The sequence below is a fragment of the Epinephelus lanceolatus genome, chromosome 19 (assembly GCF_041903045.1).
Source record: "Epinephelus lanceolatus isolate andai-2023 chromosome 19, ASM4190304v1, whole genome shotgun sequence".
Taxonomy (NCBI): domain Eukaryota; kingdom Metazoa; phylum Chordata; class Actinopteri; order Perciformes; family Serranidae; genus Epinephelus; species Epinephelus lanceolatus.
In genome coordinates, this window is record NC_135752.1 from 41,720,425 (window position 1) to 41,747,144 (window position 26,720).

The following is a 26,720-nucleotide window of genomic DNA, read 5'->3' on the forward strand; positions in this document are numbered from 1 at the left end:
AAGTGGTGGAGGTTGAGGCCCAGTGTATTCAGAGGCTGTTGTGTAAGGAGAAGGTGATTAGAGCCTGTTTGGATGTCTCCCTGGAGGAGTGTCTATATGAAAGATACTGTTTGACCTCACACTCTATCATTTATCTAACAATCTGTTCCACCCACATATATCACATATTACACATCCTGGATTTACATTATCATCACAGCACATTTTATGCATTGTCCTTTGATTCTTTTCTTTATAACATCAGAGACACTGAACACATCAGAGAGACAGCGGTTTGTCGGCCCGTAAGAAAAGTGTCTCTGGCTCTGAAAAGACTTTGGACCCTTGTTGTGGTTTTCCCTGGACATAAATCAGAGCGGATCATCACAGAGGAATTCCACAGAGCTGCAGGTGTGTCAGTGTTAATGAGAAATGAATCTCCCTGGACACATGATGAGGTCATTGATCAAGACGTCTCATATATTCAAAGATGGAACTGGCACAGTGATGGGACTCAACATCCTGATGTGGATCAGAGTCTCCTCACACTGTGACTGTGCTGCAGTAAACACATATGGGGGGGGGCGGAGCCTGACAGAGAGTGAACAGAGAGAGAGGGAGTGTCAGCAGGTCAGACAGGTTTGGGCGAGTCGGTCGAGTGAGCTTCTCACACAGAGAGAGAGATTTGTGTTTGTGACTTTATTTAAACAGCAAGTCTCAACAGGGACAGATCAAGACCAGGACAGACCAAGACCAGGACAGAGGACGCGGACATTTGTGTTTGTCTTTTGAGACAGGAGAGACTGAGGAAGACGAGGAAGAGGAGTGCGGAGCCGTGAACAGGAGAGTCAGGTGATCTCACCTGAAACACATCAGAGTTATAATCCATTTTAAAGTCTGAGGACAGGACACAGGGGACAGGAGACAGGAGAGAGGGGACAGGGGACAAAGGACAGGAGACAGGACACAAGAGATGGGAGACAGGGGACACGAGAGAGGAGACAAGGGACAGCAGACAGGGGACAAGGGACAGGGGACAGGAGACAAGGGACAGGAGTTAGGGGGACAGGAGACAGGAGTTAGGGGGACAGGAGGCATGAGAGAGGAGACAGGAGACACGAGACAGGAGTTAGGGGACAGGAGACAGTCAGAGCAGGTGAATCAGGAAGTGAGTGTGATGTCATAGGTTGAGGCTCCTATTAACGTGAGGCTGAATCGTCTGAGGTCTGAGTTTCATGTTTGGACATGTGACGTCTCAGGTGTGTGTCTCAGCTGTGTGTGCCAGCGGTGTGACGTCAGTGGTGTGACGTCTCAGGTGTGTGTCTAAGTTGTGTGTCTCAGCTGTGTATGTCTGCAGTGTGACGTCTCAGCTGTGTGTGTCAGGTATGTGACATCAACACTGTCAGGACCTGATGTAGGCTCTGATGTAATTTATGATGTAGACTCTGATGTAAGTTGTGATATAGACTGATGTAAGTTGTGATGCAGGCTCTGATGTAAGTTGTGATGTAGACTCTGATGTAAGTTGTGATATAGACTGATGTAAGTTGTGATGTAGGCTCTGATGTAAGTTGTGATATAGACTGATGTAAGTTGTGATGTAGGCTCTGATGTAAGTTGTGATATAGACTGATGGAAGTTGTGATGTAGACTCTGATGTAAGTTGTGATATAGACTGATGGAAGTTGTGATGCAGGCTCTGATGTAAGTTGTGATGCAGGCTCTGATGTAAGTTGTGATATAGACTGATGTAAGTTGTGATGCAGGCTCTGATGTAAGTTGTGATATAGACTGATGTAAGTTGTGATGTAGGCTCTGATGTAAGTTGTGATATAGACTGATGGAAGTTGTGATGTAGACTCTGATGTAAGTTGTGATGCAGGCTCTGATGTAAGTTGTGATATAGACTGATGTAAGTTGTGATGCAGGCTCTGATGTAAGTTGTGATATAGACTGATGTAAGTTGTGATGTAGGCTCTGATGTAAGTTGTGATATAGACTGATGTAAGTTGTGATGTAGGCTCTGATGTAAGTTGTGATATAGACTGATGTAAGTTATGATGTAGACTCTGATGTAAGTTGTGATGCAGGCTCTGATGTAAGTTGTGATATAGACTGATGTAAGTTGTGATGTAGGCTCTGATGTAAGTTGTGATATAGACTGATGTAAGTTGTGATGTAGGCTCTGATGTAAGTTGTAATGTAGGCTCTGATGTAAGTTGTGATGTAGGCTCTGATGTAAGTTGTGATATAGACTGATGGAAGTTATGATGTAGACTCTGATGTAATTTATGATGCAGGCTCTGATGTAAGTTATGATGTAGGCTCTGATGTAAATTATGATGTAGGCTCTGATGCAGGCTCTGATGTAAGTCATGATGTAGGCTATGATGTTAGTCATGATGTAGGCTCTGGTATAAGTTATGATGTAGGCTCTAATGTAGGTTATGATGTAGGCTCTGGTGTAAGTTATGATGTAGGATCTGATGTAAATTATGATGTAGACTCTGATGTAAATTATGATGTAGGCTCTGATGTAGGCTGTGATGTAAGTTATGATGTAGGGTCTGATGTTTGTTATGATGTAGGCTCTGATGTAAATTATGATGTAGGCTCTGATGTAGGCTGTGATGTAAGTTATGATGTAGACTGTGATGTAAGTTATGATGTAGGCTCTGATGTAAATTATGATGTAGGCTCTGATGTAGGCTATGTTGTTGGTTCTGATGTAAGTTATGATGTAGGCTATGATGTTAGTCATGATGTAGGCTCTGGTATAAGTTATGATGTAGGCTCTAATGTAGGTTATGATGTAGGCTCTGGTGTAAGTTATGATGTAGGATCTGATGTAAATTATGATGTAGACTCTGATGTAAATTATGATGTAGGCTGTGATGTAAGTTATGATGTAGGCTCTGATGTAAATTATGATGTAGGCTCTGATGTAGGCTCTGATGTTTGTTATGATGTAGGCTCTGATGTAAGTTATGATGTAGGCTCTGATGTAGGGTGTGATGTAGGTTATGATGTTAACTCTGATGTTGGTTATGATTTAGGGTGTGATGTTAGTTATGATGTAGGCTCTGATGTAGGGTGTGATGTAAGGTATGATGTAGGGTGTGATGTTAGTTATGATGTAGGCTCTGATGTAGGGTGTGATGTAGGTTATGATGTCAACTCTGATGTAGGTTATGATGTTAACTCTGATGTTGGTTATGATGTAGGGTGTGATGTAGGTTATGATGTTAACTCTGATGTTGGTTATGATTTAGGGTGTGATGTAGGTTATGATGTTAACTCTGATGTTGGTTATGATGTAGGGTGTGATGTAGGTTATGATGTTAACTCTGATGTTGGTTATGATTTAGGGTGTGATGTAGGTTATGATGTTAATTCTGATATAGGGTGTGATGTAGGGTGTGATGTAAGGTGTGGTGTAGGTTATGATGTTAACTCTGATGTAGGGTAGTCTTGTGCTGGTTTGAAAATTTTCCAACTGGTTTGATTTAAAGCCAAATACCTAACTGAACCGATATATCAAATTATATACCTAATTTTACCACTGGGGGTCGCATTTGAGCTATTTTTCCCAATAAAAGCCCATTATAGGTGTAATGCGCTTCCAATCCACTAGGTGGCGGTAATGCTGTATTAACCGCCAATACACACAAGGTTACACAAGAAGAAGAAAAAGCAGAAGGACACGCGGGCCCAATTCCAATCCGATCCCTTACAGACTCACTGACTTAGAGGCGCGTTCATGTGAAGTGCGTGAGTGTGTGAGGGCTGTCTCATTGTCAAGTCGTCAAGTCAGTCAGTCAGTGAGTGAGCCCTTTATGCCCCCTTACCGTAGGTCAGCATCGATGCAGACTTACGGTAAGGAAATTACCCACAGTTCATAGCGCTGTGACGTCAAATACAGGGGTTGCCCTCGGAACACCATAAGTGTTATAAAAAAAACCAAAAACATGGTTGGCAGATATGCAAATGGTAACATTACGGAAGGAGAGCGAAAAAAACAGATAGATAAACAATGAAACATTACATTAACAAGGATTTAAGATGGTACATTAACACACATGAAGTCAGAGGAATACCAGTGGTTATATTCCACACACAAAGAATATCTATCTATCTATCTATCCATAGATATAGATAGATATATATTCTTTGTGTGTGGAATATATGCTGACAATAACCGATAAATGATCACGCCCAGAGTCGCCAGTGTCGACAACATTTTGTAGAGAGGGGGATAAGTGCTGTCCCATTCCTATTTGTAGCATCCAGAGCCCTTTCAGACTCTCACACTCAATCACTTACAGCTGACGTCAGTTAAGTCAGTGAGGGTTCAGGGCTTGAGTCTTTAGGGGCCGGATTGGAATTGGGCCCAAGACGTTAGGGCAAAGACGGTGGATAAACCAGTAATAATAGTAGTAATAGTACAGTATAGTATATACTGTATAGTACAGTAGTAATCCAGTATCTTTGGTTAGGGCAACAAACTGAATGACTGCTGACTCCCTCGTACTTTTCCCTGCCCCCAATGAAATTTGATCTCTCGTAGCAGCAGCAGACAGAGTCCCTCTGCAGCCTCTGAGACAAACTAAACAAAACACTTGTAGGCTCCTCCACTTCATTTATAAACAAACATAAACCTTATTAAGTTGTCATAATGCATGTTACAATGCAAGATAAGTTGAATATAGTCCCTTGACATGCCGCCGCTATGAAAAGCTTTTTTTTTCCTCTGGTTTATCCGGTTGACGTGAATTAAACCAGGTGGAGCTCTTAAACCGGACCGAACCGGTTAAACCGGAAATCGGCACAAGCCTAATGTAGGGTGTGATGTAGGGTGTGATGTAAGGTGTGGTGTAGGTTATGATGTTAACAACATGTTTTTATGGTGTCTGAGGTCAGACGATCAGGACACGTTTAAAATGAAACCGAATTTTTCTGAATGAGGCAGAGGGGGCGGAGTCATGTTCACAGAAAGTCTGCATCTGATTGGTCCAGTAGTTTGTGACAACACTGACCTCACACTTAGTTCTCTGTCTCTTCTCCTCAGAGCTCGTCTATGATTGGACAGCCATTTGATTGGTTAATTGATCATCTTTAGCTCCACCCTCCTGTGACGCATCGCCATGTCATCAAACATCAACGTCTCCCCTGACAACCCGTATGGTCAGGTGACCATCCCTCGGGCGAAGCTCCACACCTCCAATGATGGCGGCATGGTGATAGCCAATCCAGGAGCTCTGAGCAGTGACAACGGGAACCCGTACGGCGTGTCGAGCTCCGCCCCCCCCCCGTACGTGGTGAAGGAGGCTGGAGGAGAGATGGAGGAGGGGCAGGGGAGGTGTGCGGCCTGCTGCTACCGCTGCAGGAGGAGGAAGTGATGTCACCGCGCCAGGAGCATTGTGATTGGCTTCTTTTACTTCCTGTTACCTCACGTTGATGTTTCCTTCCTTTCACTGAGGAAACAAGGAAGGACACAAGGAAGCAGAAAAGGAAGTGAAGAAGAAGAAATACATGAATGGAAATAAAGTTGAAGAAGCTCTTTCCTCAGGGTGGCCATTTTGTGCCAACAACAACAACAAGAGGAACATGGAGGAGCTGATGATTGGATCAAAGAAAAATTTACTAGAAATAAAATGCAAAGTATTTTTTGTTATTTTTTACATGTTTTTGCAAAAAATTATAAAAAACACTGAAAAAAGATGCAATAACACTATGTTTATTATTATTGTCATTACTTTCGTCATTATATATTAATAATATTATTATTATTAGTAGTAGGAGTATTAGAAGTACAATAATAATTATAATAATGATGATGATGATTATTATCATTATTATGGGTTGTTTTCATCAGTCGTATCATGTGATGACCAACAGTACAAATATGAATATTAATAAATGTTTATAAACATTAAAATTGTCGCTGCTGAACTGTGATGTTTGTTTTTTACTTTTCTTTCTCTTTTACTGTTGTCATGACAATGACACAAAATGCCAAGAGGCTGTGATGAGGTTTGTGACATCACACATTACAGGAATGTGAACAGATGTGATTGATCTGTGATTAATTGACAGGCGGTGACGTCATGTCTGAATATGATCAAAGGAACCTGACGGACATGTTTCTGTGTTTAATACGTGTTTTATATTTGATCCAGTTTCTCCGTCTTCACAGAAAGTTGTTCTGATTTTCAGGAAGTATTTTATTCTGAAGGGTTGAGTATGAAGGAGTTCTAAATGAAATCTTAACGATGTCGAATAAAATCAGAAAATATGGAAGTGTAAAACATTTGTTGATGAAATAAAGACGAAGATTATTAAAGAGTGACGTTTCATGTCGTTCACGTCATTTTAATCTTTTTCACCTAAAAACAAAAAAACAATCAAACTGTGGTGAAGCATACAATATAATTAGGATACTTACACTTCTTTAACTGATGGAGGCGGCTGATGGAGGTGGCTGATGGAGGCAGTACATGGAGATAGATGATGGAGGTGGCTGATGGAGGCGGTAGATGGAGGTGGCTGATGGAGGCGGTAGATGGAGGCGGCTGATGGAGGTGGCTGGTGGAGGCAGTACGTGGAGGTGGCTGATGGAGGCAGTACATGGAGGTGGGGGATGTGGGCAGCTGATGGGGCAGCTGATGGAGGTGGCTGATGGAGGCGGCTGATGGAGGTGGCTGGTGGAGGCAGTACATGGAGGTAGCTGATGGAGGCAGTAGATGGAGGTGGGGAATGTGGGCAGCTGATGAGGCAGCTGATGGAGGCAGTAGATGGAGGTGGGGGATGTGGGCAGCTGATGGGGCAGCTGATGGAGGTGGCTGATGGAGGCAGTAGATGGAGGTGGGGGATGTGGGCAGCTGATGGGGCAGCTGATGGAGGTGGCTGATGGAGGCAGTAGATGGAGGTGGGGGATGTGGGCAGCTGATGGAGGTGGCTGATGGAGGCAGTAGATGGAGGTGGGGGATGTGGGCAGCTGATGGGGCAGCTGATGGAGGTAGCTGATGGAGGCAGTAGATGGAGGTGGGGAATGTGGGCAGCTGATGAGGCAGCTGATGGGGCAGCTGATGGAGGTAGCTGATGGAGGCAGTAGATGGAGGTGGGGGATGTGGGCAGCTGATGGGGCAGCTGATTTTATTTATTTGTTTATTTATCAGGGACAATGCATATTAATGAACAGTGAACTGTAAATATACCAGAATTAGCCAAAAGGCTAGTTTTCATCCACAGTCCCTGGCCAGATCTGAGTTGGCAGCCTAAGTAATAAAAAAGTTCGAAGTTTAAAACAATATCATTGCATGCAGTTTAAGATATAAGATAAAAATATAGTAACAGGTAAACATAGCAACACAAACATAAAAGCAGAGCAAGCCAAGACTCTACAAATAATTACAAAACAGCCTAATTCACAAGAAACAAACATAGACTGAGACAAACAACAGCAAGACAGACATAAGCAAAAGAATATGGCAGGCAGCCAGTTGTTAAAGAGCAGACAGAGGCAGCAGCTGAGTATTAATGTGTAGAGGTTTGATTGTTGATGAGCCATGATTTCAACTGTTTTGTGAACAAATGGTATGAACTTAGTTCTCTGATGTGTACTGGTACTGTATTCCAGTCCTGCGACGCCTTAACTGAAAATACTGAAAATGATGGAGGTGGCTGATGGGGGCGGCTGATGGAGGTAGCTGATGGAGGTGGCTGATGGGGGCGGCTGATGGAGGTGGCTGATGGGGGCGGCTGATGGAGGTGGCTGATGGAGGTGGCTGATGGGGGCGGCTGATGGAGGTGGATGATGGAGGTGGATGATGGAGGTGGCTGATGGAGGTGGCTGATGGGGGCGGCTGATGGAGGTGGCTGATGGTGGCGGCTGATGGAGGTGGCTGATGGGGGCGGCTGATGGAGGTGGCTGATGGAGGTGGCTGATGGGGGCGGCTGATGGAGGTGGCTGACGGAGGTGGATGATGGGGGCGGCTGATGGAGGTTCCCTGTGAGGTAAAGCCGTGATAATGTTCTAAATATTAGGAACTCTCAGGCTGATATGGATTTATTTTTATTTTTTTGGAGGTTAAAATCAAACAGGAAGTGACAACGCTGTTTGATTTAACATACGTGATGTGAAGACTTTCCCTCCAGATGTTACTAAAAATAAACTTTATACGTCACGTCTGAAAACGACGACAGAAATCATCACATTGATGATGTCACAAATTTCCTACCAGGAGCTGATTGGTGGTGTTGGTGTGATGTCACGGTGGGTCGGTCTGGACGATAGGGCCTCCCGACAACAGCCTGACAGACAGAACCCAGGGCTCTAATGACGACTACACACAGACCAATGATCAATGATCCAATCAGTGATCAAAAGTGTGTGTGTGTGTGTGTGTGTGTATGTCTGTTGCTAGGTGACCTCAGTCAGTCCACACTGAGCTGTAACCTGATAGGCCGACACCAGCAGCCAATAGAAACATGAGAGCAGCTCCACTTTCTATTGGCCGATCAAGTTACAGGTCAGAGTACTGAAATTGTGACACATGTTGTTATTGATCAGTTATTGATCAGGTATTGTTCAGTTATTGATCAGGTATTGATTGATCAACTCTGTCAAGTCGTAGTTGGTTCAAAAGTTTAGAGCAACATTTCGAACACACAGTGTGTGTGTGTGTGCGCGCGCTTGTGCACGTGCGTGTGTGTGTGCCCGTGCTGTCGGTTCAGTGAGGCTGAATTATTGATGATGTCACAGTGTCCGTCTCCCTGTGAGGACGACGAGCAGCAAACAGAGAAGAAGAAGGAAGGAGACACAGGACAACCACAGAAGAATAGACGAAAGAAGAACAGAAAAGGAGAGAATAAACAACAAACAGAGAAAACAACAGAAGGAGAAAAGACAAACTTAAGGAAAAGAAGAAGAGACAGACAGGAGGAAATGAAACAAAAATAGACAACAGGGGAGAAGGTGTAAACAACAACAATAACAACAAACGAGGAGGAAATGATGTGAAGAGACAGGAGAAGTCCAGGTCAGTTCTTGTTTCCTTTAACAGTCTGGTCACAGTCTGGGGTCAGCCCGGTGTCAGCCCGGTGTCAGTCTGGTGTCAGTCTGGTGTCAGTCTGGTTTTAGCCTGGTCCCAGTCGGGTCTCAGTCTGGTGTCAGTCTGGTGTTAGCCTGGTCCCAGTCGAGTGTCAGTCTGGTGTCAGTCTGGTGTCAGTCTGGTCTCAGTCTGGTGTCAGTCTGGTCTCAGTCTGGTCTCAGCCTGGTCTCAGCCTGGTGTCAGTCTGGTCTCAGTCTGGTCTCAGCCTGGTGTCAGTCTGGTCTCAGTCTGGTCTCAGCCTGGTCTCAGCCTGGTGTCAGTCTGGTCTCAGTCTGGTGTTAGGCTGGTCCCAGTCAGGTCCCAGTCTGGTCTCAGTCTGGTCTCAGTCTGGTGTTAGCCTGGTCCCAGTCGGGTCTCAGTCTGGTGTTAGCCTGGTCTCAGTCTGGTCTCAGCCTGGTGTCAGTCTGGTCTCAGTCTGGTGTTAGCCTGGTCCCAGTCGGGTCTCAGTCTGGTGTCAGTCTGGTCTCAGTCTGGTCCCAGTCTGGTCTCAGTCTGGTCTCAGCCTGGTGTCAGTCTGGTCTCAGTCTGGTCTCAGCCTGGTCCCAGTCTGGTCTGAGTCAGGTCTCAGTCTGGTCCCAGTCTGGTCCCAGTCTGGTCTCAGCCTGGTGTTAGCCTGGTCCCAGTCTGGTCTGAGTCAGGTCTCAGTCTGGTCTGAGTCTGGTCTGAGTCTGGTCCCAGTCTGGTCCCAGTCAGGTCTCAGTCTGGTCTCAGCCTGGTGTCAGTCTGGTCTCAGTCTGGTGTTAGCCTGGTCCCAGTCTGGTCTGAGTCAGGTCTCAGTCTGGTCCCAGTCTGGTCTCAGCCTGGTCTCAGTCTGGTGTCAGTCTGGTGTTAGCCTGGTCCCAGTCTGGTCTGAGTCAGGTCTCAGTCTGGTCCCAGTCTGGTCTCAGTCTAGTCTCAGTTTGGTCTCAGCCTGGTGTCAGTCTGGTCTCAGTCTGGTGTTAGCCTGCCCCCAGTCTGGTCTGAGTCAGGTCTCAGTCTGGTCTCAGTCTGGTCCCAGTCAGGTCTCATTCTGGTCTCAGTCTGGTCCCTGTCTGGTCTCAGTCTGGTCTCAGCCTGGTGTCAGTCTGGTCTCAGTCTGGTGTTAGCCTGGTCCCAGTCTGGTCTGAGTCAGGTCTCAGTCTGGTCTCAGTCTGGTCTCAGTCTGGTGTTAGCCTGGTCTCAGTCTGGTCTGAGTCAGGTCTCAGTCTGGTCTCAGCCTGGTCTCAGTCTGGTGTTAGCTTGGTCCCAGTCTGGTCTGAGTCAGGTCTCAGTCTGGTCCCAGTCTGGTCTCAGTCTAGTCTCAGTTTGGTCTCAGCCTGGTCTCAGTCTGGTCTCAGTCTGGTGTTAGCCTGGCACCAGTCTGGTGTTAGCCTGGTCCCAGTCTGGTCTGAGTCAGGTCTCAGTCTGGTCTCAGTCTGGTCTGAGTCTGGTCCCAGTCTGGTCCCTGTCTGGTCTCAGCCTGGTGTCAGTTGGGTCTCAGTCTGGTGTTAGCCTGGTCCCAGTCTGGTCTGAGTCTGGTCTCAGTCTGGTCCCAGTCTGGTCTCAGTCTACTCTCAGTCTGGTGTCAGCCTGGTGTCAGTCTGGTCTCAGTCTGGTGTTAGCCTATCCCCAGTCTGGTCTGAGTCAGGTCTCAGTCTGGTCTCAGTCTGGTCCCAGTCTGGTCCCAGTCAGGTCTCAGTCTGGTCTCAGTCTGGTCTCAGCCTGGTCTCAGTCTGGTGTCAGTCTGGTGTTAGCCTGGTCTCAGTCTGGTCTGAGTCAGGTCTCAGTCTGGTCTCAGCCTGGTCTCAGTCTGGTGTCAGTCTGGTGTTAGCCTGGTCCCAGTCTGGTCTGAGTCAGGTCTCAGTCTGGTCCCAGTCTGGTCTCAGTCTAGTCTCAGTTTGGTCTCAGCCTGGTGTCAGTCTGGTCTCAGTCTGGTGTTAGCCTGGTCCCAGTCTGGTCTGAGTCAGGTCTGAGTCTGGTCTGAGTCTGGTCTGAGTCTGGTCCCAGTCTGGTCCCTGTCTGGTCTCAGTCTGGTCTCAGCCTGGTGTCAGTCGGGTCTCAGTCTGGTGTTAGCCTGGTCCCAGTCTGGTCTGAGTCAGGTCTCAGTCTGGTCCCAGTCTGGTCTCAGTCTACTCTCAGTCTGGTGTCAGCCTGGTGTCAGTCTGGTCTCAGTCTGGTGTTAGCCTATCCCCAGTCTGGTCTGAGTCAGGTCTCAGTCTGGTCTCAGTCTGGTCCCAGTCTGGTCCCAGTCAGGTCTCAGTCTGGTCTCAGTCTGGTCTCAGCCTGGTCTCAGTCTGGTGTCAGTCTGGTGTTAGCCTGGTCTCAGTCTGGTCTGAGTCAGGTCTCAGTCTGGTCTCAGCCTGGTCTCAGTCTGGTGTCAGTCTGGTGTTAGCCTGGTCCCAGTCTGGTCTGAGTCAGGTCTCAGTCTGGTCCCAGTCTGGTCTCAGTCTAGTCTCAGTTTGGTCTCAGCCTGGTGTCAGTCTGGTCTCAGTCTGGTGTTAGCCTGGTCCCAGTCTGGTCTGAGTCAGGTCTGAGTCTGGTCTGAGTCTGGTCTGAGTCTGGTCCCAGTCTGGTCCCTGTCTGGTCTCAGTCTGGTCTCAGCCTGGTGTCAGTCGGGTCTCAGTCTGGTGTTAGCCTGGTCCCAGTCTGGTCTGAGTCAGGTCTCAGTCTGGTCCCAGTCTGGTCTCAGTCTAGTCTCAGTTTGGTCTCAGCCTGGTGTCAGTCTGGTCTCAGTCTGGTGTTAGCCTGTCCCCAGTCTGGTCTGAGTCAGGTCTCAGTCTGGTCTCAGTCTGGTCCCAGTCAGGTCTCAGTCTGGTCTCAGTCTGGTCCCTGTCTGGTCTCAGCCTGGTGTCAGTCTGGTCTCAGTCTGGTGTTAGCCTGGTCCCAGTCTGGTCTGAGTCAGGTCTCAGTCTGGTTCCAGTCTGGTCTCAGTCTACTCTCAGTCTGGTGTCAGTCTGGTCTCAGTCTGGTGTCAGTCTGGTCTCAGTATGGTGTTAGCCTGGTCTCAGTCTAGTCTCAGTTTGGTCTCAGCCTGGTGTCAGTCTGGTCTCAGTCTGGTGTTAGCCTGGCACCAGTCTGGTGTTAGCCTGGTCCCAGTCTGGTCTGAGTCAGGTCTCAGTCTGGTCTGAGTCAGGTCTGAGTCTGGTCCCAGTCTGGTCCCTGTCTGGTCTCAGTCTGGTCTCAGCCTGGTGTTAGTCAGGTCTCAGTCTGGTGTTAGCCTGGTCCCAGTCTGGTCTGAGTCTGGTCTCAGTCTGGTCCCAGTCTGGTCTCAGTCTACTCTCAGTCTGGTGTCAGTCTGGTCTCAGTCTGGTCTCAGTCTGGTGTCAGTCTGGTCTCAGTCTGGTGTTAGCCTGGTCTCGGTCTGGTCTGAGTCTGGTCTCAGTCTGGTGTCAGTCTAGTGTTAGCCGCCTGGTCTCAGTCTGGTCCTAGTCTTTTCTCAGCCTGGTGTCAGTCTGGTGTCAGCCTGGCCTCAGTCTGGTCTCAGTCTGGTGTCAGTCTGGTCTCAGTCTGGTCCTAGTCTTTTCTCAGCCTGGTGCCAGTCTGGTGTCAGTCTGGTCTCAGTCTGGTCCTAGTCTTTTCTCAGTCTGGTGCCAGTCTGGTGTCAGTCTGGTCTCAGTCTGGTGTCAGTCTGGTCCTAGTCTTTTCTCAGTCTGGTGCCAGTCTGGTGTCAGTCTGGTCTCAGTCTGGTCCTAGTCTTTTCTCAGTCTGGTGCCAGTCTGGTGTCAGTCTGGTCTCAGTCTGGTGTCAGCCTGGTGTCAGTCTGGTCTCAATCTGGTCTCAGTCTGGTTTCAGCCTGGTCCCAGTCTGGTTTCAGTCTGGTCCCAGTTTGGTCCCTGTTGAATTGAGTTTGGTCCCCGTTGAATTGAGGTCTTAAATGTTCCTCTGATGAATCTTTTTTTCTCAGAACAAAATGGATGATGGCAGAAAAGTAGAAGAAGTAGAAGAAGAAGAAGAAGAAGAGGAGGTGACCTGTCAGCCCCTACCCCCTCCTCCTCCCGCTGTTGCCGTAGAGACGATGATGTCACTGCGGAGGCAGGACCTGGTGTGCATTGTGTGCTTCGGCAGTTATGACCTGGTGACGCGGTTGCCGCGGCGACTGCACTGTGGCCACGCCTTCTGCCAGGCATGTCTGAAGAGACTGGACACGGTCATTAATGAACAGGTGACTGATGACATCATCAACACTCACCTGGAATCAGTGCAGAGGATTACCTGACCACCCCCCGACAAAAGCTCATTAGTCCCTCCCCCTACTGTTAGCACATATAACGAAAGATTAAGTCCAGTTTAATGGTAGAATATTATGACCTCTGCCACCGCCACCATGTTTGTTGTTGTGTGAAGGGTTTCACTCTGCCCTTTGGTGTCACCTGTGACAGGAGCTCAGTGATGTGTTTGGGTACCAGGACCTGTCAGGCTTTTAACTCAGAGAGAACAATACCTGACTGGTAACCAGCACAGGGACACCAGAACAGGTGTGATGAGGTTGAGCAGTGGCGTTCTGTACCAGCTGCAGGTGAGATCAGGAGGACTGGTTTATACCCACATGCAGAACATCACAGTGATCTGAACACACTCATGACAGTGTTCAGGTCCTGAACTCAGAGGATCAATGTCAGTCTCTAAGCTAGAAAAATCAACCTCTCACTACAGAGTTCATTTGTTTGTCAAACTTAAAGCTGAATCAAAGAGGACATCTGGACATGAAGGTTAGGTGCCAAGGGCCCTAGGTCGTTTGCTGTACCAAATAAGACCGCTTCTGTCTTACTGTCATTTAGCAGGAGACAGTTTATTGCCTCCAATATTTCACATGATGGAGGCAGTGGAGGACAGACCTGACTGTGTCATTGCTCTTGCCACCTGGTTCTAACAGGAGGTAAAGCTGAGTATTATTGTCATAACAACAGCAGGAGATATCGTATCAATGGAGGATGAAGCCTGAAGGGAGCAAGTGAAGACCAACAGGAGGGGTCCCAGGGTGGAGTCTTGAGGTACACCACAGGTGGTGGGAGCAGAGGATGGAAACATGTCCAGATTTGACAAAGAAAGATTTATGTAAGGTAGCTGCAACCCTGGATACCAACCTGGCGCTTGAGATGGTTGATGGTTACATCAAGGTTTTGGCTTTTTAATGACAGGATGTACGGCCGCAGAACCAAACCGTTAGCTTGATACTGTTAGGATGAGTGACACATTAGGACCTATAGTACCAAACACTTCCTGGGGACAGGCATGTGGGACGGCCGTCCTGGAGACAGGTAGACCGTTCAGTATGTGAGACTATGGGCTCTAGTTTCGCAGACTGGGCAAGGCGGAGGCGCAGCGCACCTGCGCTTCGCCAACTGGGTGTGGCCAGGCGGATTTTGCAAGTTTGGCACACCGTGCGCACTGGCGCAGCTACTCGTCTTTCCCACCTCTGTCGCTCCTACCTGTGCAAGTCAGAAAGAGGGAGGAGAGAAGGTGTGGAGTGGGTTTTACACACATCACACCAATCAAATGAGCCCCTCTCCTCGCCCTTAAATGCGCTGCGCGAAGTTTGCAGCTGTGTTAATCAAAACAAGTTGGGTTTCCATTACACGTGCCAAATGTGCCAAACGGTGCCAATCCCCTCTGATCTGACATCAGATGTGACGGGACAATCCATATGCCCTGCTCAAAACTAGCTCTGCGCGGGGTTCGCCACCCTGCGCCACCCTGCGCAGTGCAGGGAAATGAGAGCCCGATGTCTTTTATTTGACTGAGGAACAAACTGAAGACTGAAGGACAAGGAGGAACCACAGACGGATCATAGACGGGAAGTGAAACAGCAGATCGAATTTTCTCAGTTTAACTTAAAGAGTCATCAGTCATCAGTGATAAAGCAGGAGGGTGAAGGATTCATACTGTCACACCGTCCTGTGGAAGATTCAGAAGCCCTCGCTGCTTTAGCGAAGTGCTGGTAGTTTAACAAAGTGCTGGTAGTTTAATGAAGTGCTGGTAGTTTAAACTAAGTGCTGGTAGTTTAATGAAGTGCTGGTAGTTAAACGAATGAAGTGCTGATAGTTTAATGAAGTACTGGTAGTTAAATGAATGAAGTGCTGATGTTTAATGAAGTGCTGGTAGTTAAACAAATGAAGTGCTGATAGTTTAATGAAGTACTGGTAGTTAAATGAATGAAGTGCTGATGTTTAATGAAGTGCTGATAGTTTAATGAAGTGCTGGTAGTTTAATGAAGTGCTGGTAGTTAAATGAAGTGCTGGTAGTTAAACAAATGAAGTGCTGGTAGTTTAATGAAGTGCTGGTAGTTAAACAAATGAAGTGCTGATAGTTTAATGAAGTGCTGGTAGTTTAATGAAGTGCTGATAGTTTAATGAAGTGCTGGTAGTTAAACGAAGTGCTGATAGTTTAACGCAGTGCTGGTAGTTTAACAAAGTGCTGGTAGTTAAACGAATGAAGTGCTGGTAGTTTAATGAAGTGCTGATAGTTTAATGAAGTGCTGGTAGTTAAACGAATGAAGTGCTGATAGTTTAATGAAGTGCCGATAGTTTAATGAAGTGTTGGTAGTTAAACAAATGAAGTGCTGATAGTTAAATGAAGTGCTGGTAGTTTAATGAAGTGCTGGTAGTTTAACAAAGTGCTGATAGTTTAATGAAGTGCTGATAGTTTAACGAAGTGCTGGTAGTTTAACAAAGTGCTGGTAATTAAACGAATGAAGTGCTGATAGTTTAATGAAGTGCTGGTAGTTTAATGAAGTGCTGATAGTTTTATGAAGTACTGATAGTTAAATGAAGTGTTGGTAGTTAAAAGAAGTGCCGATAGTTTAATGAAGTGCTGGTAGTTTAATGAAGTGCTGATAGTTTAATGAAGTGCTGGTAGTTAAATGAAGTGCTGATAGTTTAATGAAGTGCTGATAGTTAAATGAAGTGCTGATAGTTTAATGAAGTGCTGGTAGTTAAATGAAGTGCTGATAGTTAAATGAAGTGCTGATAGTTTAACGAAGTGCCGATAGTTTAATGAAGTGCTGGTAGTTAAACAAATGAAGTGCTGGTAGTTTAACAAAGTGCTGATAGTTTAATGAAGTGCTGGTAGTTAAACAAATGAAGTGCTGATAGTTTAATGAAGTGCTGGTTGTTAAACAAATGAAGTGCTGATAGTTTAATGAAGTGCTGGTAGTTTAATGAAGTGCTGACAGTTAAATGAAGTGCTGATAGTTTAATGAAGTGCTGGTAGTTTAACGAAGTGCTGGTAGTTTAATGAAGTGCTAATAGTTTAATGAAGTGCTGGTAGTTTAATGAAGTGCTGATAGTTTAATGAAGTGCTGGTAGTTTAACGAAGTGCTGATAGTTTAATGAAGTGCTGATAGTTTAACGAAGTGCTGGTAGTTTAACAAAGTGCTGGTAATTAAACGAATGAAGTGCTGATAGTTTAATGAAGTGCTGGTAGTTTAATGAAGTGCTGATAGTTTTATGAAGTGCTGATAGTTAAATGAAGTGTTGGTAGTTAAAAGAAGTGCCGATAGTTTAACGAAGTGCTGGTAGTTTAATGAAGTGCTGATAGTTTAATGAAGTGCTGATAGTTAAATGAAGTGCTGATAGTTTAATGAAGTGCTGATAGTTAAATGAAGTGCTGGTAGTTTAATGAAGTGCTGGTAGTTAAACGAATGAAGTGCTGATAGTTTAATGAAGTGCTGACAGTTTAATGAAGTGCTGATAGTTTAATGAAGTGCTGATAGTTTAATGAAGTGCTGGTAGTTAAACGAATGAAGTGCTGATAGTTTAATGAAGTGCTGACAGTTTAATGAAGTGCTGATAGTTAAATGAAGTGCTGATAGTTTAATGAAGTGCTGATAGTTTAATGAAGTGCTCGTAGTTAAACAAATGAAGTGCTGATAGTTTAGTGAAGTGCTGGTAGTTAAACAAATGAAGTGCTGATAGTTTAACGAAGTGCTGGTAGTAAAACGAAGTACTGATAGTTTAATGAAGTGCCGATAGGTTAATGAAGTGCTGGTAGTAAAACGAAGTGCTGATAGTTTAATGAAGTGCCGATAGTTTAATGAAGTGCTGGTAGTTAAACGAATGAAGTGCTGATAGTTTAATGAAGTACCGATAGTTTAATGAAGTGCTGGTAGTTAAACGAATGAAGTGCTGATAGTTTAATGAAGTGCCGATAGTTTAATGAAGTGCTGGTAGTTAAACGAATGAAGTGCTGATAGTTTAATGAAGTACCGATAGTTTAATGAAGTGCTGGTAGTAAAACGAAGTGCTGATAGTTTAATGAAGTGCCGATAGTTTAATGAAGTGCTGGTAGTTAAACGAATGAAGTGCTGATAGTTTAATGAAGTGCCGATAGTTTAATGAAGTGCTGATAGTTTAATGAAGTGCCGATAGTTTAATGAAGTGCTGGTAGTTAAACGAATGAAGTGCTGATAGTTTAATGAAGTACCGATAGTTTAATGAAGTGCTGGTAGTAAAACGAAGTGCTGATAGTTTAATGAAGTGCTGGTAGTTTAATGAAGTGCTGGTAGTTTAACAAAGTGCCGATAGTTTAATGAAGTGTTGGTAGTTAAACAAATGAAGTGCTGATAGTTTAACAAAGTGCCGATAGTTTAATGAAGTGCTGATAGTTAAACAAATGAAGTGCTGATAGTTTAATGAAGTGCTGGTTGTTAAACAAATGAAGTGCTGATAGTTTAATGAAGTGCTGGTAGTTTAACAAAGTGCTGATAGTTTAATGAAGTGCTGGTAGTTTAATGAAGTGCTGATAGTTTAATGAAGTGCTGATAGTTAAATGAAGTGCTGATAGTTTAATGAAGTGCTGGTAGTTTAATGAAGTGCTGATAGTTTAATGAAGTGCTGACAGTTAAATGAAGTGCTGATAGTTTAATGAAGTGCTGATAGTTTAATGAAGTGCCGGTAGTTTAATGAAGTGCTGATAGTTTAATGAAGTGCTGACAGTTAAATGAAGTGCTGATAGTTTAATGAAGTGCTGATAGTTTAATGAAGTGCCGGTAGTTTAACGAAGTGCTGGTAGTTTAACGAAGTGCTGATAGTTTAATGAAGTGCTGATAGTTTAACGAAGTTCTGGTAGTTTAACAAAGTGCTGGTAATTAAACGAATGAAGTGCTGATAGTTTAATGAAGTGCTGGTAGTTTAATGAAGTGCTGATAGTTTTATGAAGTACTGATAGTTAAATGAAGTGTTGGTAGTTAAAAGAAGTGCCGATAGTTTAACGAAGTGCTGGTAGTTTAATGAAGTGCTGGTAGTTTAATGAAGTGCTGATAGTTTAACGCAGTGCTGGTAGTTTAACGAAGTGCTGGTAGTTAAACGAATGAAGTGCTGGTAGTTTAATGAAGTGCTGATAGTTTAATGAAGTGCTGGTAGTTAAACGAATGAAGTGCTGATAGTTTAATGAAGTGCTGGTAGTTTAACAAAGTGCTGATAGTTTAACGAAGTGCTGGTAGTTAAACAAATGAAGTGCTGATAGTTTAATGAAGTGCTGGTAGTTTAACAAAGTGCTGATAGTTTAATGAAGTGCTGGTAGTTAAACGAAGTGCTGATAGTTTAACGCAGTGCTGGTAGTTTAACGAAGTGCTGGTAGTTAAACGAATGGAGTGCTGGTAGTTTAATAAAGTGCTGATAGTTTAATGAAGTGCTGGTAGTTAAACGAATGAAGTGCTGATAGTTTAATGAAGTGCTGGTAGTTTAACAAAGTGCCGATAGTTTAATGAAGTGTTGGTAGATAAACAAATGAAGTGCTGATAGTTTAACGAAGTGCCGATAGTTTAATGAAGTGCTGGTAGTTAAACAAATGAAGTGCTGGTAGTTTAATGAAGTGCTGGTAGTTTAATGAAGTGCTGACAGTTAAATGAAGTGCTGATAGTTTAATGAAGTGCTGATAGTTTAACGAAGTGCTGGTAGTTTAATGAAGTGCTGACAGTTTAATGAAGTGCTGGTAGTTTAATGAAGTGCTGATAGTTTAATGAAGTGCTGGTAGTTTAACGAAGTGCTGATAGTTTAATGAAGTGCTGATAGTTTAACGAAGTGCTGGTAGTTTAACAAAGTGCTGGTAATTAAACGAATGAAGTGCTGATAGTTTAATGAAGTGCTGGTAGTTTAATGAAGTGCTGATAGTTTTATGAAGTACTGATAGTTAAATGAAGTGTTGGTAGTTAAAAGAAGTGCTGATAGTTTAATGAAGTGCTGGTAGTTTAATGAAGTGCTGATAGTTTAATGAAGTGCTGGTAGTTAAATGAAGTGCTGATAGTTTAATGAAGTGCTGATAGTTAAATGAAGTGCTGATAGTTTAATGAAGTGCTGGTAGTTAAATGAAGTGCTGGTAGTTAAATGAAGTGCTGATAGTTAAATGAAGTGCTGGTAGTTAAATGAAGTGCTGATAGTTTAACGAAGTGCCGATAGTTTAATGAAGTGCTGGTAGTTTAACAAAGTGCTGGTAATTAAACGAATGAAGTGCTGATAGTTTAATGAAGCGCTGGTAGTTTAATGAAGTGCTGATAGTTTTATGAAGTGCTGGTAGTTAAATGAAGTGCTGATAGTTAAATGAAGTGTTGGTAGTTAAAAGAAGTGCCGATAGTTTAACGAAGTGCTGGTAGTTTAATGAAGTGCTGATAGTTTAATGAAGTGCTGGTAGTTAAATGAAGTGCTGATAGTTAAATGAAGTGCTGATAGTTTAATGAAGTGCTGATAGTTAAATGAAGTGCTGGTAGTTTAATGAAGTGCTGGTAGTTAAACGAATGAAGTGCTGATAGTTTAATGAAGTGCTGATAGTTTAATGAAGTGCTGGTAGTTAAACGAATGAAGTGCTGATAGTTTAATGAAGTGTTGGTAGTTAAACGAATGAAGTGCTGATAGTTAAATGAAGTGTTGGTAGTTAAAAGAAGTGCCGATAGTTTAACGAAGTGCTGGTAGTTTAATGAAGTGCTGATAGTTTAATGAAGTGCTGGTAGTTTAATGAAGTGCTGACAGTTTAATGAAGTGCTGATAGTTAAATGAAGTGCTGATAGTTTAATGAAGTGCTGATAGTTTAATGAAGTGCTGGTAGTTAAACGAATGAAGTGCTGATAGTTTAATGAAGTGCTGACAGTTTAATGAAGTGCTGATAGTTAAATGAAGTGCTGATAGTTTAATGAAGTGCTGATAGTTTAATGAAGTGCTCGTAGTTAAACAAATGAAGTGCTGATAGTTTAACGAAGTGCTGGTAGTAAAACGAAGTGCTGATAGTTTAATGAAGTGCCGATAGGTTAATGAAGTGCTGGTAGTAAAACGAAGTGCTGATAGTTTAATGAAGTGCTGGTAGTTAAACGAATGAAGTGCTGATAGTTTAATGAAGTGCTGATAGTTAAATGAAGTGCTGATAGTTTAATGAAGTGCCGATAGTTTAATGAAGTGCTGGTAGTTAAACGAATGAAGTGCTGATAGTTTAATGAAGTGCTGGTAGTAAAACGAAGTGCTGATAGTTTAATGAAGTGCTGGTAGTAAAACGAAGTGCTGATAGTAAAACAAAGCGCTGATAGTTTAATGAAGTGCTGGTAGTTTAATGAAGTGCTGATAGTAAAACAAAGTGCCGATAGTTTAATGAAGTGCTGGTAGTAAAACGAAGTGCTGATAGTTTAATGAAGTGTTGGTAGTTTAATGAAGTGCTGGTAGTTTCATGAAATGCTGATAGTTTAATGAAGTGCTGGCAGTTAACGAAGTGAACAGACAGTCCAGGAGTAAAACCATGTGTCGGGCCAAAAACAAAGTTCAAAGAGTCCACAATAGAAACTCAGTTGCTCTGACATCTGTACAGAGGTCAACATGAAGAAAAGAAAACATAAATCACGATGCACAGATTTAACATACATAACAAAAACTACAAGCCCCGCCCTGCGGCTGTATGACTTCACCCTACTGATGTATCGCTCCATCCACCAGCCTGCCCTACAGCTATATGTCTCCGCCCTGCTGCTGTATGACTGCCTTGCTGCTGTAGAGTGCTGAAGTCACGCCCATTCCAGTGAAGCTCATGGGACCTTAGATCGGAAAAAACATGAATGGCAGTGAATGAGGAGAGAAATGTTATCTTTTGGTCCCATTTGAGTTGTGATATGAAATCCAAATATGTCGTTAATGAATTTAAAACATAAATTTTAAGGTCAAGAAAGTCATACTTTGTGGTAAAACTGTTGAGATATAAGCTGTTTAATTAGAAAGACTCAAGAGTACACAGGAGGAGGTCGCGTATGTGACGTCATAGCTTTCGCTCGCTTCCTGCAGCTTGGCCCCCCTGTTGAAATTCCACTGTTTTATGATTAATCGATTTATGATTGAAGATGTCTGTGTGTTTTGTGCCAGGTTGCAGTCACTCCAAGCTGCAGGAAGTGAGCGAAAGCTATGACGTCACATACGCGACCGCCTCCTGTGTAGTTTTTCTAATTACGTTTTTTTTTTCAAAAGCTTATATCTCAACAGTTTTACCACAAAGTATGACTTTCTTGCCCTTAAAATTTATGTGTTAAATTCATTAACAACATATTTAGATTTCATGTCGCAACTCAAACGGGAACAAAAGATAATATTGCTCTCCCCATTCACTGCCATTCATATCTTTTCATGAGCTCTACCGGAAGGGGCGTGACTTCGGCACTCTATGAATCCGCCCTGCTGCTGTAAGACTTCACCCTGCTGATGTATGGCTCCGCCCACCAGTCCGCCCTGCAGCTATATGACTCTGCCCTGCTATTGTTGCTGTAGGAGACTTTAACCATTGTGATCTTCGGAAAAGTATCCCCAAATACCATCAGTTTATCAAGTTCCGCACCAGGGGAAACAACATCCTCGATAAATGTTACAGCAACATCAGAAATGCTTATACTGCTGTTTCCAAGCCACATTTTGAGAAAGGTGATCACCTTGTCATCCTGCTACAGCCCACCTACACCAAGAGGCTCAAAGCAGACCCAGTCAAAGTCAGGACTGTAAATATGTGGACGGATGATGCACTGGCAGAACTGCAGGGCTGCCTGGATGCTACAGACATGAGCATTTTTAAGGAGGCCACGGACAATATTCATGCATGCAGACACTGTGAACAGTTATATTGACTGGTGCACCTCCATATGCATCCCATCCCGGACTATCCGTGTATATCCCAACCAGAAACCCTGGTTCAACGCGGATAAATGCAATAAGGTCAGGCACCGGTGTGCAGCCTTCAAGTCAGGAGATATCGGGCAGTACAGGCAGGCTTGATATGAGCTCAAGGGAACCATCAAGGCTGCCAAGAGAACATACACCCAAAGACTTGAAAGCTGCTACAGGGAAAACAACACAAGGAGCATGTGGCAAGGAATAAAAGCAGTCATCAACTACAGGAAGGATGCAGACACAACTGTAATCCGGAACGCCCCCCTACCTGACAATCTGAACAGCTTCGTTGCCAGATTCGACCAGCACAACAGAGACATCCCCCTAAAGGCCCCCTGCAACCCAGAGGAGACCCCACTCCAGGTGACACACTCCCAGGTGCTCAGGGCTCTGAGGCAGGTGAACCCCCGCAAAGCTCTGGGGCCAGACTGGGTGGCACCGAGGGTTCTGAGGGTATGTGCAGAACAGCTGGCAGAGGTATACACAGACATTTTTAATTCATCTCTCTCACAGGAAACAGTTCCCCGCGTCTTTAAATCCTCTGTTATTGTGCCAGTCCCCAAAAAAGTGAACATCTCCATAATGAATGACTTCAGACCCGTGGCACTCACATCTGTCGTCATGAAGTGTCTGGAGAAGCTGGTCTTAAAACACATCAACTCTGTGGTTCCAAACACAACGGACCCTCTTCAGTTTGCCTACTGCTCAAACAGATCAGTAGAGGACGCAGTGGCCCTGGCACTTCACAACATCCTGCAACATCTGGAAGGTGCCAATATATATGCACGGCTCCTATTACTGGATAACATCTCCGCCTTGAACACGATCAGGCCGATGAAGCTCACGGTGAAGCTAGCAGACCTAGGAATACCAACACCCACCCGCAACTGGATCCTGGACTTCCTCACAGACAGACCACAGGTGGTGATGATGCGAAACAAGGTCTCTACAGAGCTCACAGTGAGCACAGGAACCCCCCAGGGCTGCTGCCTCAGCCCTAAACTCTTTGCACTTTACACACATGACTGTGCCTCCACCCAGGACAATAACACTATTATTAAGTATGCAGACGACACGACCATCCTTGGCCTCATCAGACGGGGGGACGAGTCATACAGAGACCTGGTTCACAACATCACTGTCTAGGGGGAGGACAACGATCTTGTACTCAACGTCGACAAAACAAAAGAACTCATCATAGACTTCAGGAGACGAGCCCCCCCTCTGCAGCCACTCACCATCAAGGGACCGTGGTGGAGCGAACTGACAGCTACAGGTTCTTAGGCCTGCACATCACAGAAAGCCTCAGCTGGGCCAAACACACTGTAACCACAGTGAAAAAAGCTCAGCAGAGGCTGCACTTCATCAGGGTGCTAAAGAAAGCCGGACTTAGACGCTAGCCCCTCACCCAAGCATACAGAGGACTTGTGGAGAGCATCCTCACCTCCGCCATCACAGTGTGGTATGGCAACACCACCCTGGCTGAGAGGAAGTCCATGCAACGGGTCATCAGAGCTGCAGAGAGGATTATTGGCTCCGGTCTCCCTTCTATGGAAACAATATACACACAGCGGTGCTGGAGGAAAGCACAGAGCATTATGAGGGACAGACACCACCCAGCACATGCCCTGTTTCAGTGGGTGGACTTGGGGTACAACCTGAGACACCGCAGGCCAGGGAGCATCAGTGCTCGCACAGCTCGCTTTCACAAGAGCTTCTTCCCAGCCACTACCAGACTAGTGGCACAGGACATGAGGGAGGGGAGAAGTTATCCTACGCCATAACCTCATAATCTTTTTCACACTATATACATCACATCAGGACATTGTGCAATAACCCCTTACAACAATAATGTGCAATATTCATAATGTGCCTTTTATTTATTCACTGTATTATTACTATTATTTATTTGCTTTTGGTACTTGTTTGTTATGTGATTTACTGTGTTTTCTTTATTGACCTTTGTGTCTTTCGTTTTTAACTGGTGCTTGGAGAAACGCAAAAGAATTCCAATGTACCTGTACTGTGATGTACTTGTGCAAATGGCAATAAAACTCTATTCCATTCTGTTCTATTCTGTTCTATTCTATTCTATTCTATTCAGAAGTACAGAGAGTTGTTGACTAAAGATGATACGCCATCTCATGGTGGTCACTTCCTGTCGACGTTACAGATCAGAAGCACAGAGAGTCGTTGACTAGAGACGATACGCCGTCTCATGGTGGTCACTTCCTGTCAACGTTACAGATCAGAAGCACAGAGAGTCGTTGACTAGAGATGATGCGCCGTCTCATGGTGGTCACTTCCTGTCAGCGTTACAGATCAGAAGCACAGAGAGTCGTTGACTAGAGATGATACGCCGTCTCATGGCGGTCACTTCCTGTCGACGTTACAGATCAGAAGCACAGAGAGTCGTTGACTAGAGATGATACGCCGTCTCATGGTGGTCACTTCCTGTCGACGTTACAGATCAGAAGCACAGAGAGTCGTTGACTAGAGACGATACGCCGTCTCATGGCGGTCACTTCCTGTCAACGTTACAGATCAGAAGCACAGAGAGTTGTTGACTAGAGATGATACACCGTCTCACCATGAGGTCACTTCCTGTCAACACGCAGCTCAGACAAAATCAAAGTCACAGTGACCTCTGACCTTTCCTCACCAAACTCTGATCAGTTCATGAGTCCACGCGAACATTTGTGCCAAATCTGAAGAAAATTCCCTGAATGTGTTTTAGAGATGTTGTGTTCACAAGAATGAGACAGACGGACGGACAGGTTAGGGACGGACATGATGCCTCTGGTGACGACTGTCACCCGCCTGGAGGAATAAAATATAAGAATTGTGTCTTTTAATAATAAAAAGTAAAATACTGGTATTTTGAGTCACGTCATTTCCAACATCCCGACCATCTGTCTATGACATCACAGAGGACACAGTGTGAGGACAGGGACGTTTGACACAGTTGTCTTTGTTTGAATCAAAGGGAGAATAAATAACCAACTTCCTGTCGACCAAGTACAACTCCCATGAGTCCAAGGGACATGAGATGTGACTGACTGTCCCCCATCTGTCCTCCAGGTGTGGATCCCATGTCCCCAGTGTCGACAGAACACGCCACGGCCCCGAGGAGGAGCAGCAGGTCTGGACCTGGACTTGGTGTCCTTCCTGGGAGTGAAGGCCCAGCAGACCTGCACCTCCTCCTGCTCCCTGTCCTCTTGGAGCTCCGGTCGCAGGCAGGGGGCGCCAGCTGTGGACGCCGCCCCAGATGGGAAACTGTGGCTGGGGAAGGAGGTGACTGATGACAGCTGGTCGCACGGGGGTCTGGCTGAGCCACGCTTTCACAGCTATGGCAGCTGCTGCCCGCCACCGTCCTACTGGCTGTGCTGCTGGTTCTGCTGCCCAGGGCGGGGCTAGGACGGACCAATGAGAGCGCTGACATCAGTTGTCTGTTTGTGTTTTCTGCTCTGTGAGATTTAAATAAACACGAATGTGTTCCCGAGCGTCACGTGTCGTTTCTAACCATCCCGCCAACGTGAGTGTGTTCACCATTTATAATCACAGGAGGCGACAAACGTCATCACCATCACCACGACAACACCAGAGAGGCTGCTGGGTTTTACTGCTGTGTCATGTTCGACATCACCAACAGGAAACAGGTTAGTAAACGGGGGGAAGCAGCATGGAGGCAGGGGAAATGTTGCTAAATGCCGTGGTAACAAAGTTACAGATGTGGAACAATGTTTGGCAGACAGACGCTGCACGGCGCAGACAGAGAGGCAGAATCATCATGAACTACACACTGATTACTGTTAGATAAACAGGAGACTGATCACACAGGAAGGTTAGGGTGAGGAGGTGATGGGGTGGTTGCCTAGCAACAATAATAGGGTGCAGCAGTGCGGCACCTTCTGCGTGATGGGGGCCTCAGTGCGGTTGAGTTGTGCACGCTGAAACAACCAGACTGAGACCTTCTTGAAGAGGTGGTCTCAGTCCGGTTCAAACGAACTCTGGTGTGGTTGGTTTGTGGTGAGAAGGTGTTCCGACCTGGATCTTAACCAACTGCAGTCACATGACACATTATTTGGGTTAAACATGAGCATGTTACAGTCCTGGAGGATTATTAATGTGTGCCTGAGGCTCCACTCACACAGCAAGTGTTTTAAAGGTTAAAAAAGGAAGCGCTGCACTGCCTTTTTTTAAAATTTAATCCCTCTAGTAAAAAAACACTTGCTGCACCTTGTTATTGTTGCCAGGCAACCAGCCCATCACCTCCTCACCCTAACCGTCCTGTGTGGTCAGTCTACAGTTTGTGTATCCTGCAGTAATCAGTGTGTAGCTGCTGCCATGTTGAGGCAGAGGGTGCTGTCTGTAGCTGTGGTTGAGGGTGAGAGGCTGTCAGCAGATAAACAGAGATCTGTGTGGGTACATGAGACCCTAAAAAAGAGGCTGGATCATGGGGAGTACCACCAGTTGGTCCAGGAGCTTCTCCTCCATCATGGACGTTTACAGTACTGCACTTATCTGCTGTTTTCTATTCACATGGTGC

General features: G+C 45.1%; 1 protein-coding gene and 1 long non-coding RNA gene across 2 annotated transcripts; both read left to right on the forward strand.

The window, feature by feature from the left end:
- Positions 1-628: 628 nt before the first annotated feature.
- LOC144458746 (uncharacterized) lies at positions 629-6,325 on the forward strand. Its single transcript, XR_013488136.1, has 2 exons — positions 629-831; positions 5,048-6,325. It is a non-coding gene; the product is annotated as an uncharacterized LOC144458746 (long non-coding RNA).
- Positions 6,326-8,711: 2,386 nt separating this feature from the next.
- rnf224 (ring finger protein 224) lies at positions 8,712-25,795 on the forward strand. Its single transcript, XM_033646109.2, has 3 exons — positions 8,712-9,020; positions 12,955-13,212; positions 25,253-25,795. The coding sequence occupies exons 2-3, from the start codon at positions 12,961-12,963 to the stop codon at positions 25,586-25,588; spliced, it is 588 nt and encodes a 195-aa protein (XP_033502000.1). The 5' UTR covers positions 8,712-9,020; positions 12,955-12,960; the 3' UTR covers positions 25,589-25,795.
- Positions 25,796-26,720: the final 925 nt, after the last annotated feature.

What these genes read in the sequence shown, in the direction of transcription:
- rnf224 (XM_033646109.2), top strand. Translation starts at nt 12,961, where the DNA reads ATGGATGATGGCAGAAAAGTAGAAGAAGTAGAAGAAGAAGAAGAAGAA. An exon ending in ACACGGTCATTAATGAACAG is followed by an intron (nt 13,213 to 25,252) that starts GTGACTGATGAC and finishes TCTGTCCTCCAG; the next exon opens with GTGTGGATCCCATGTCCCCA.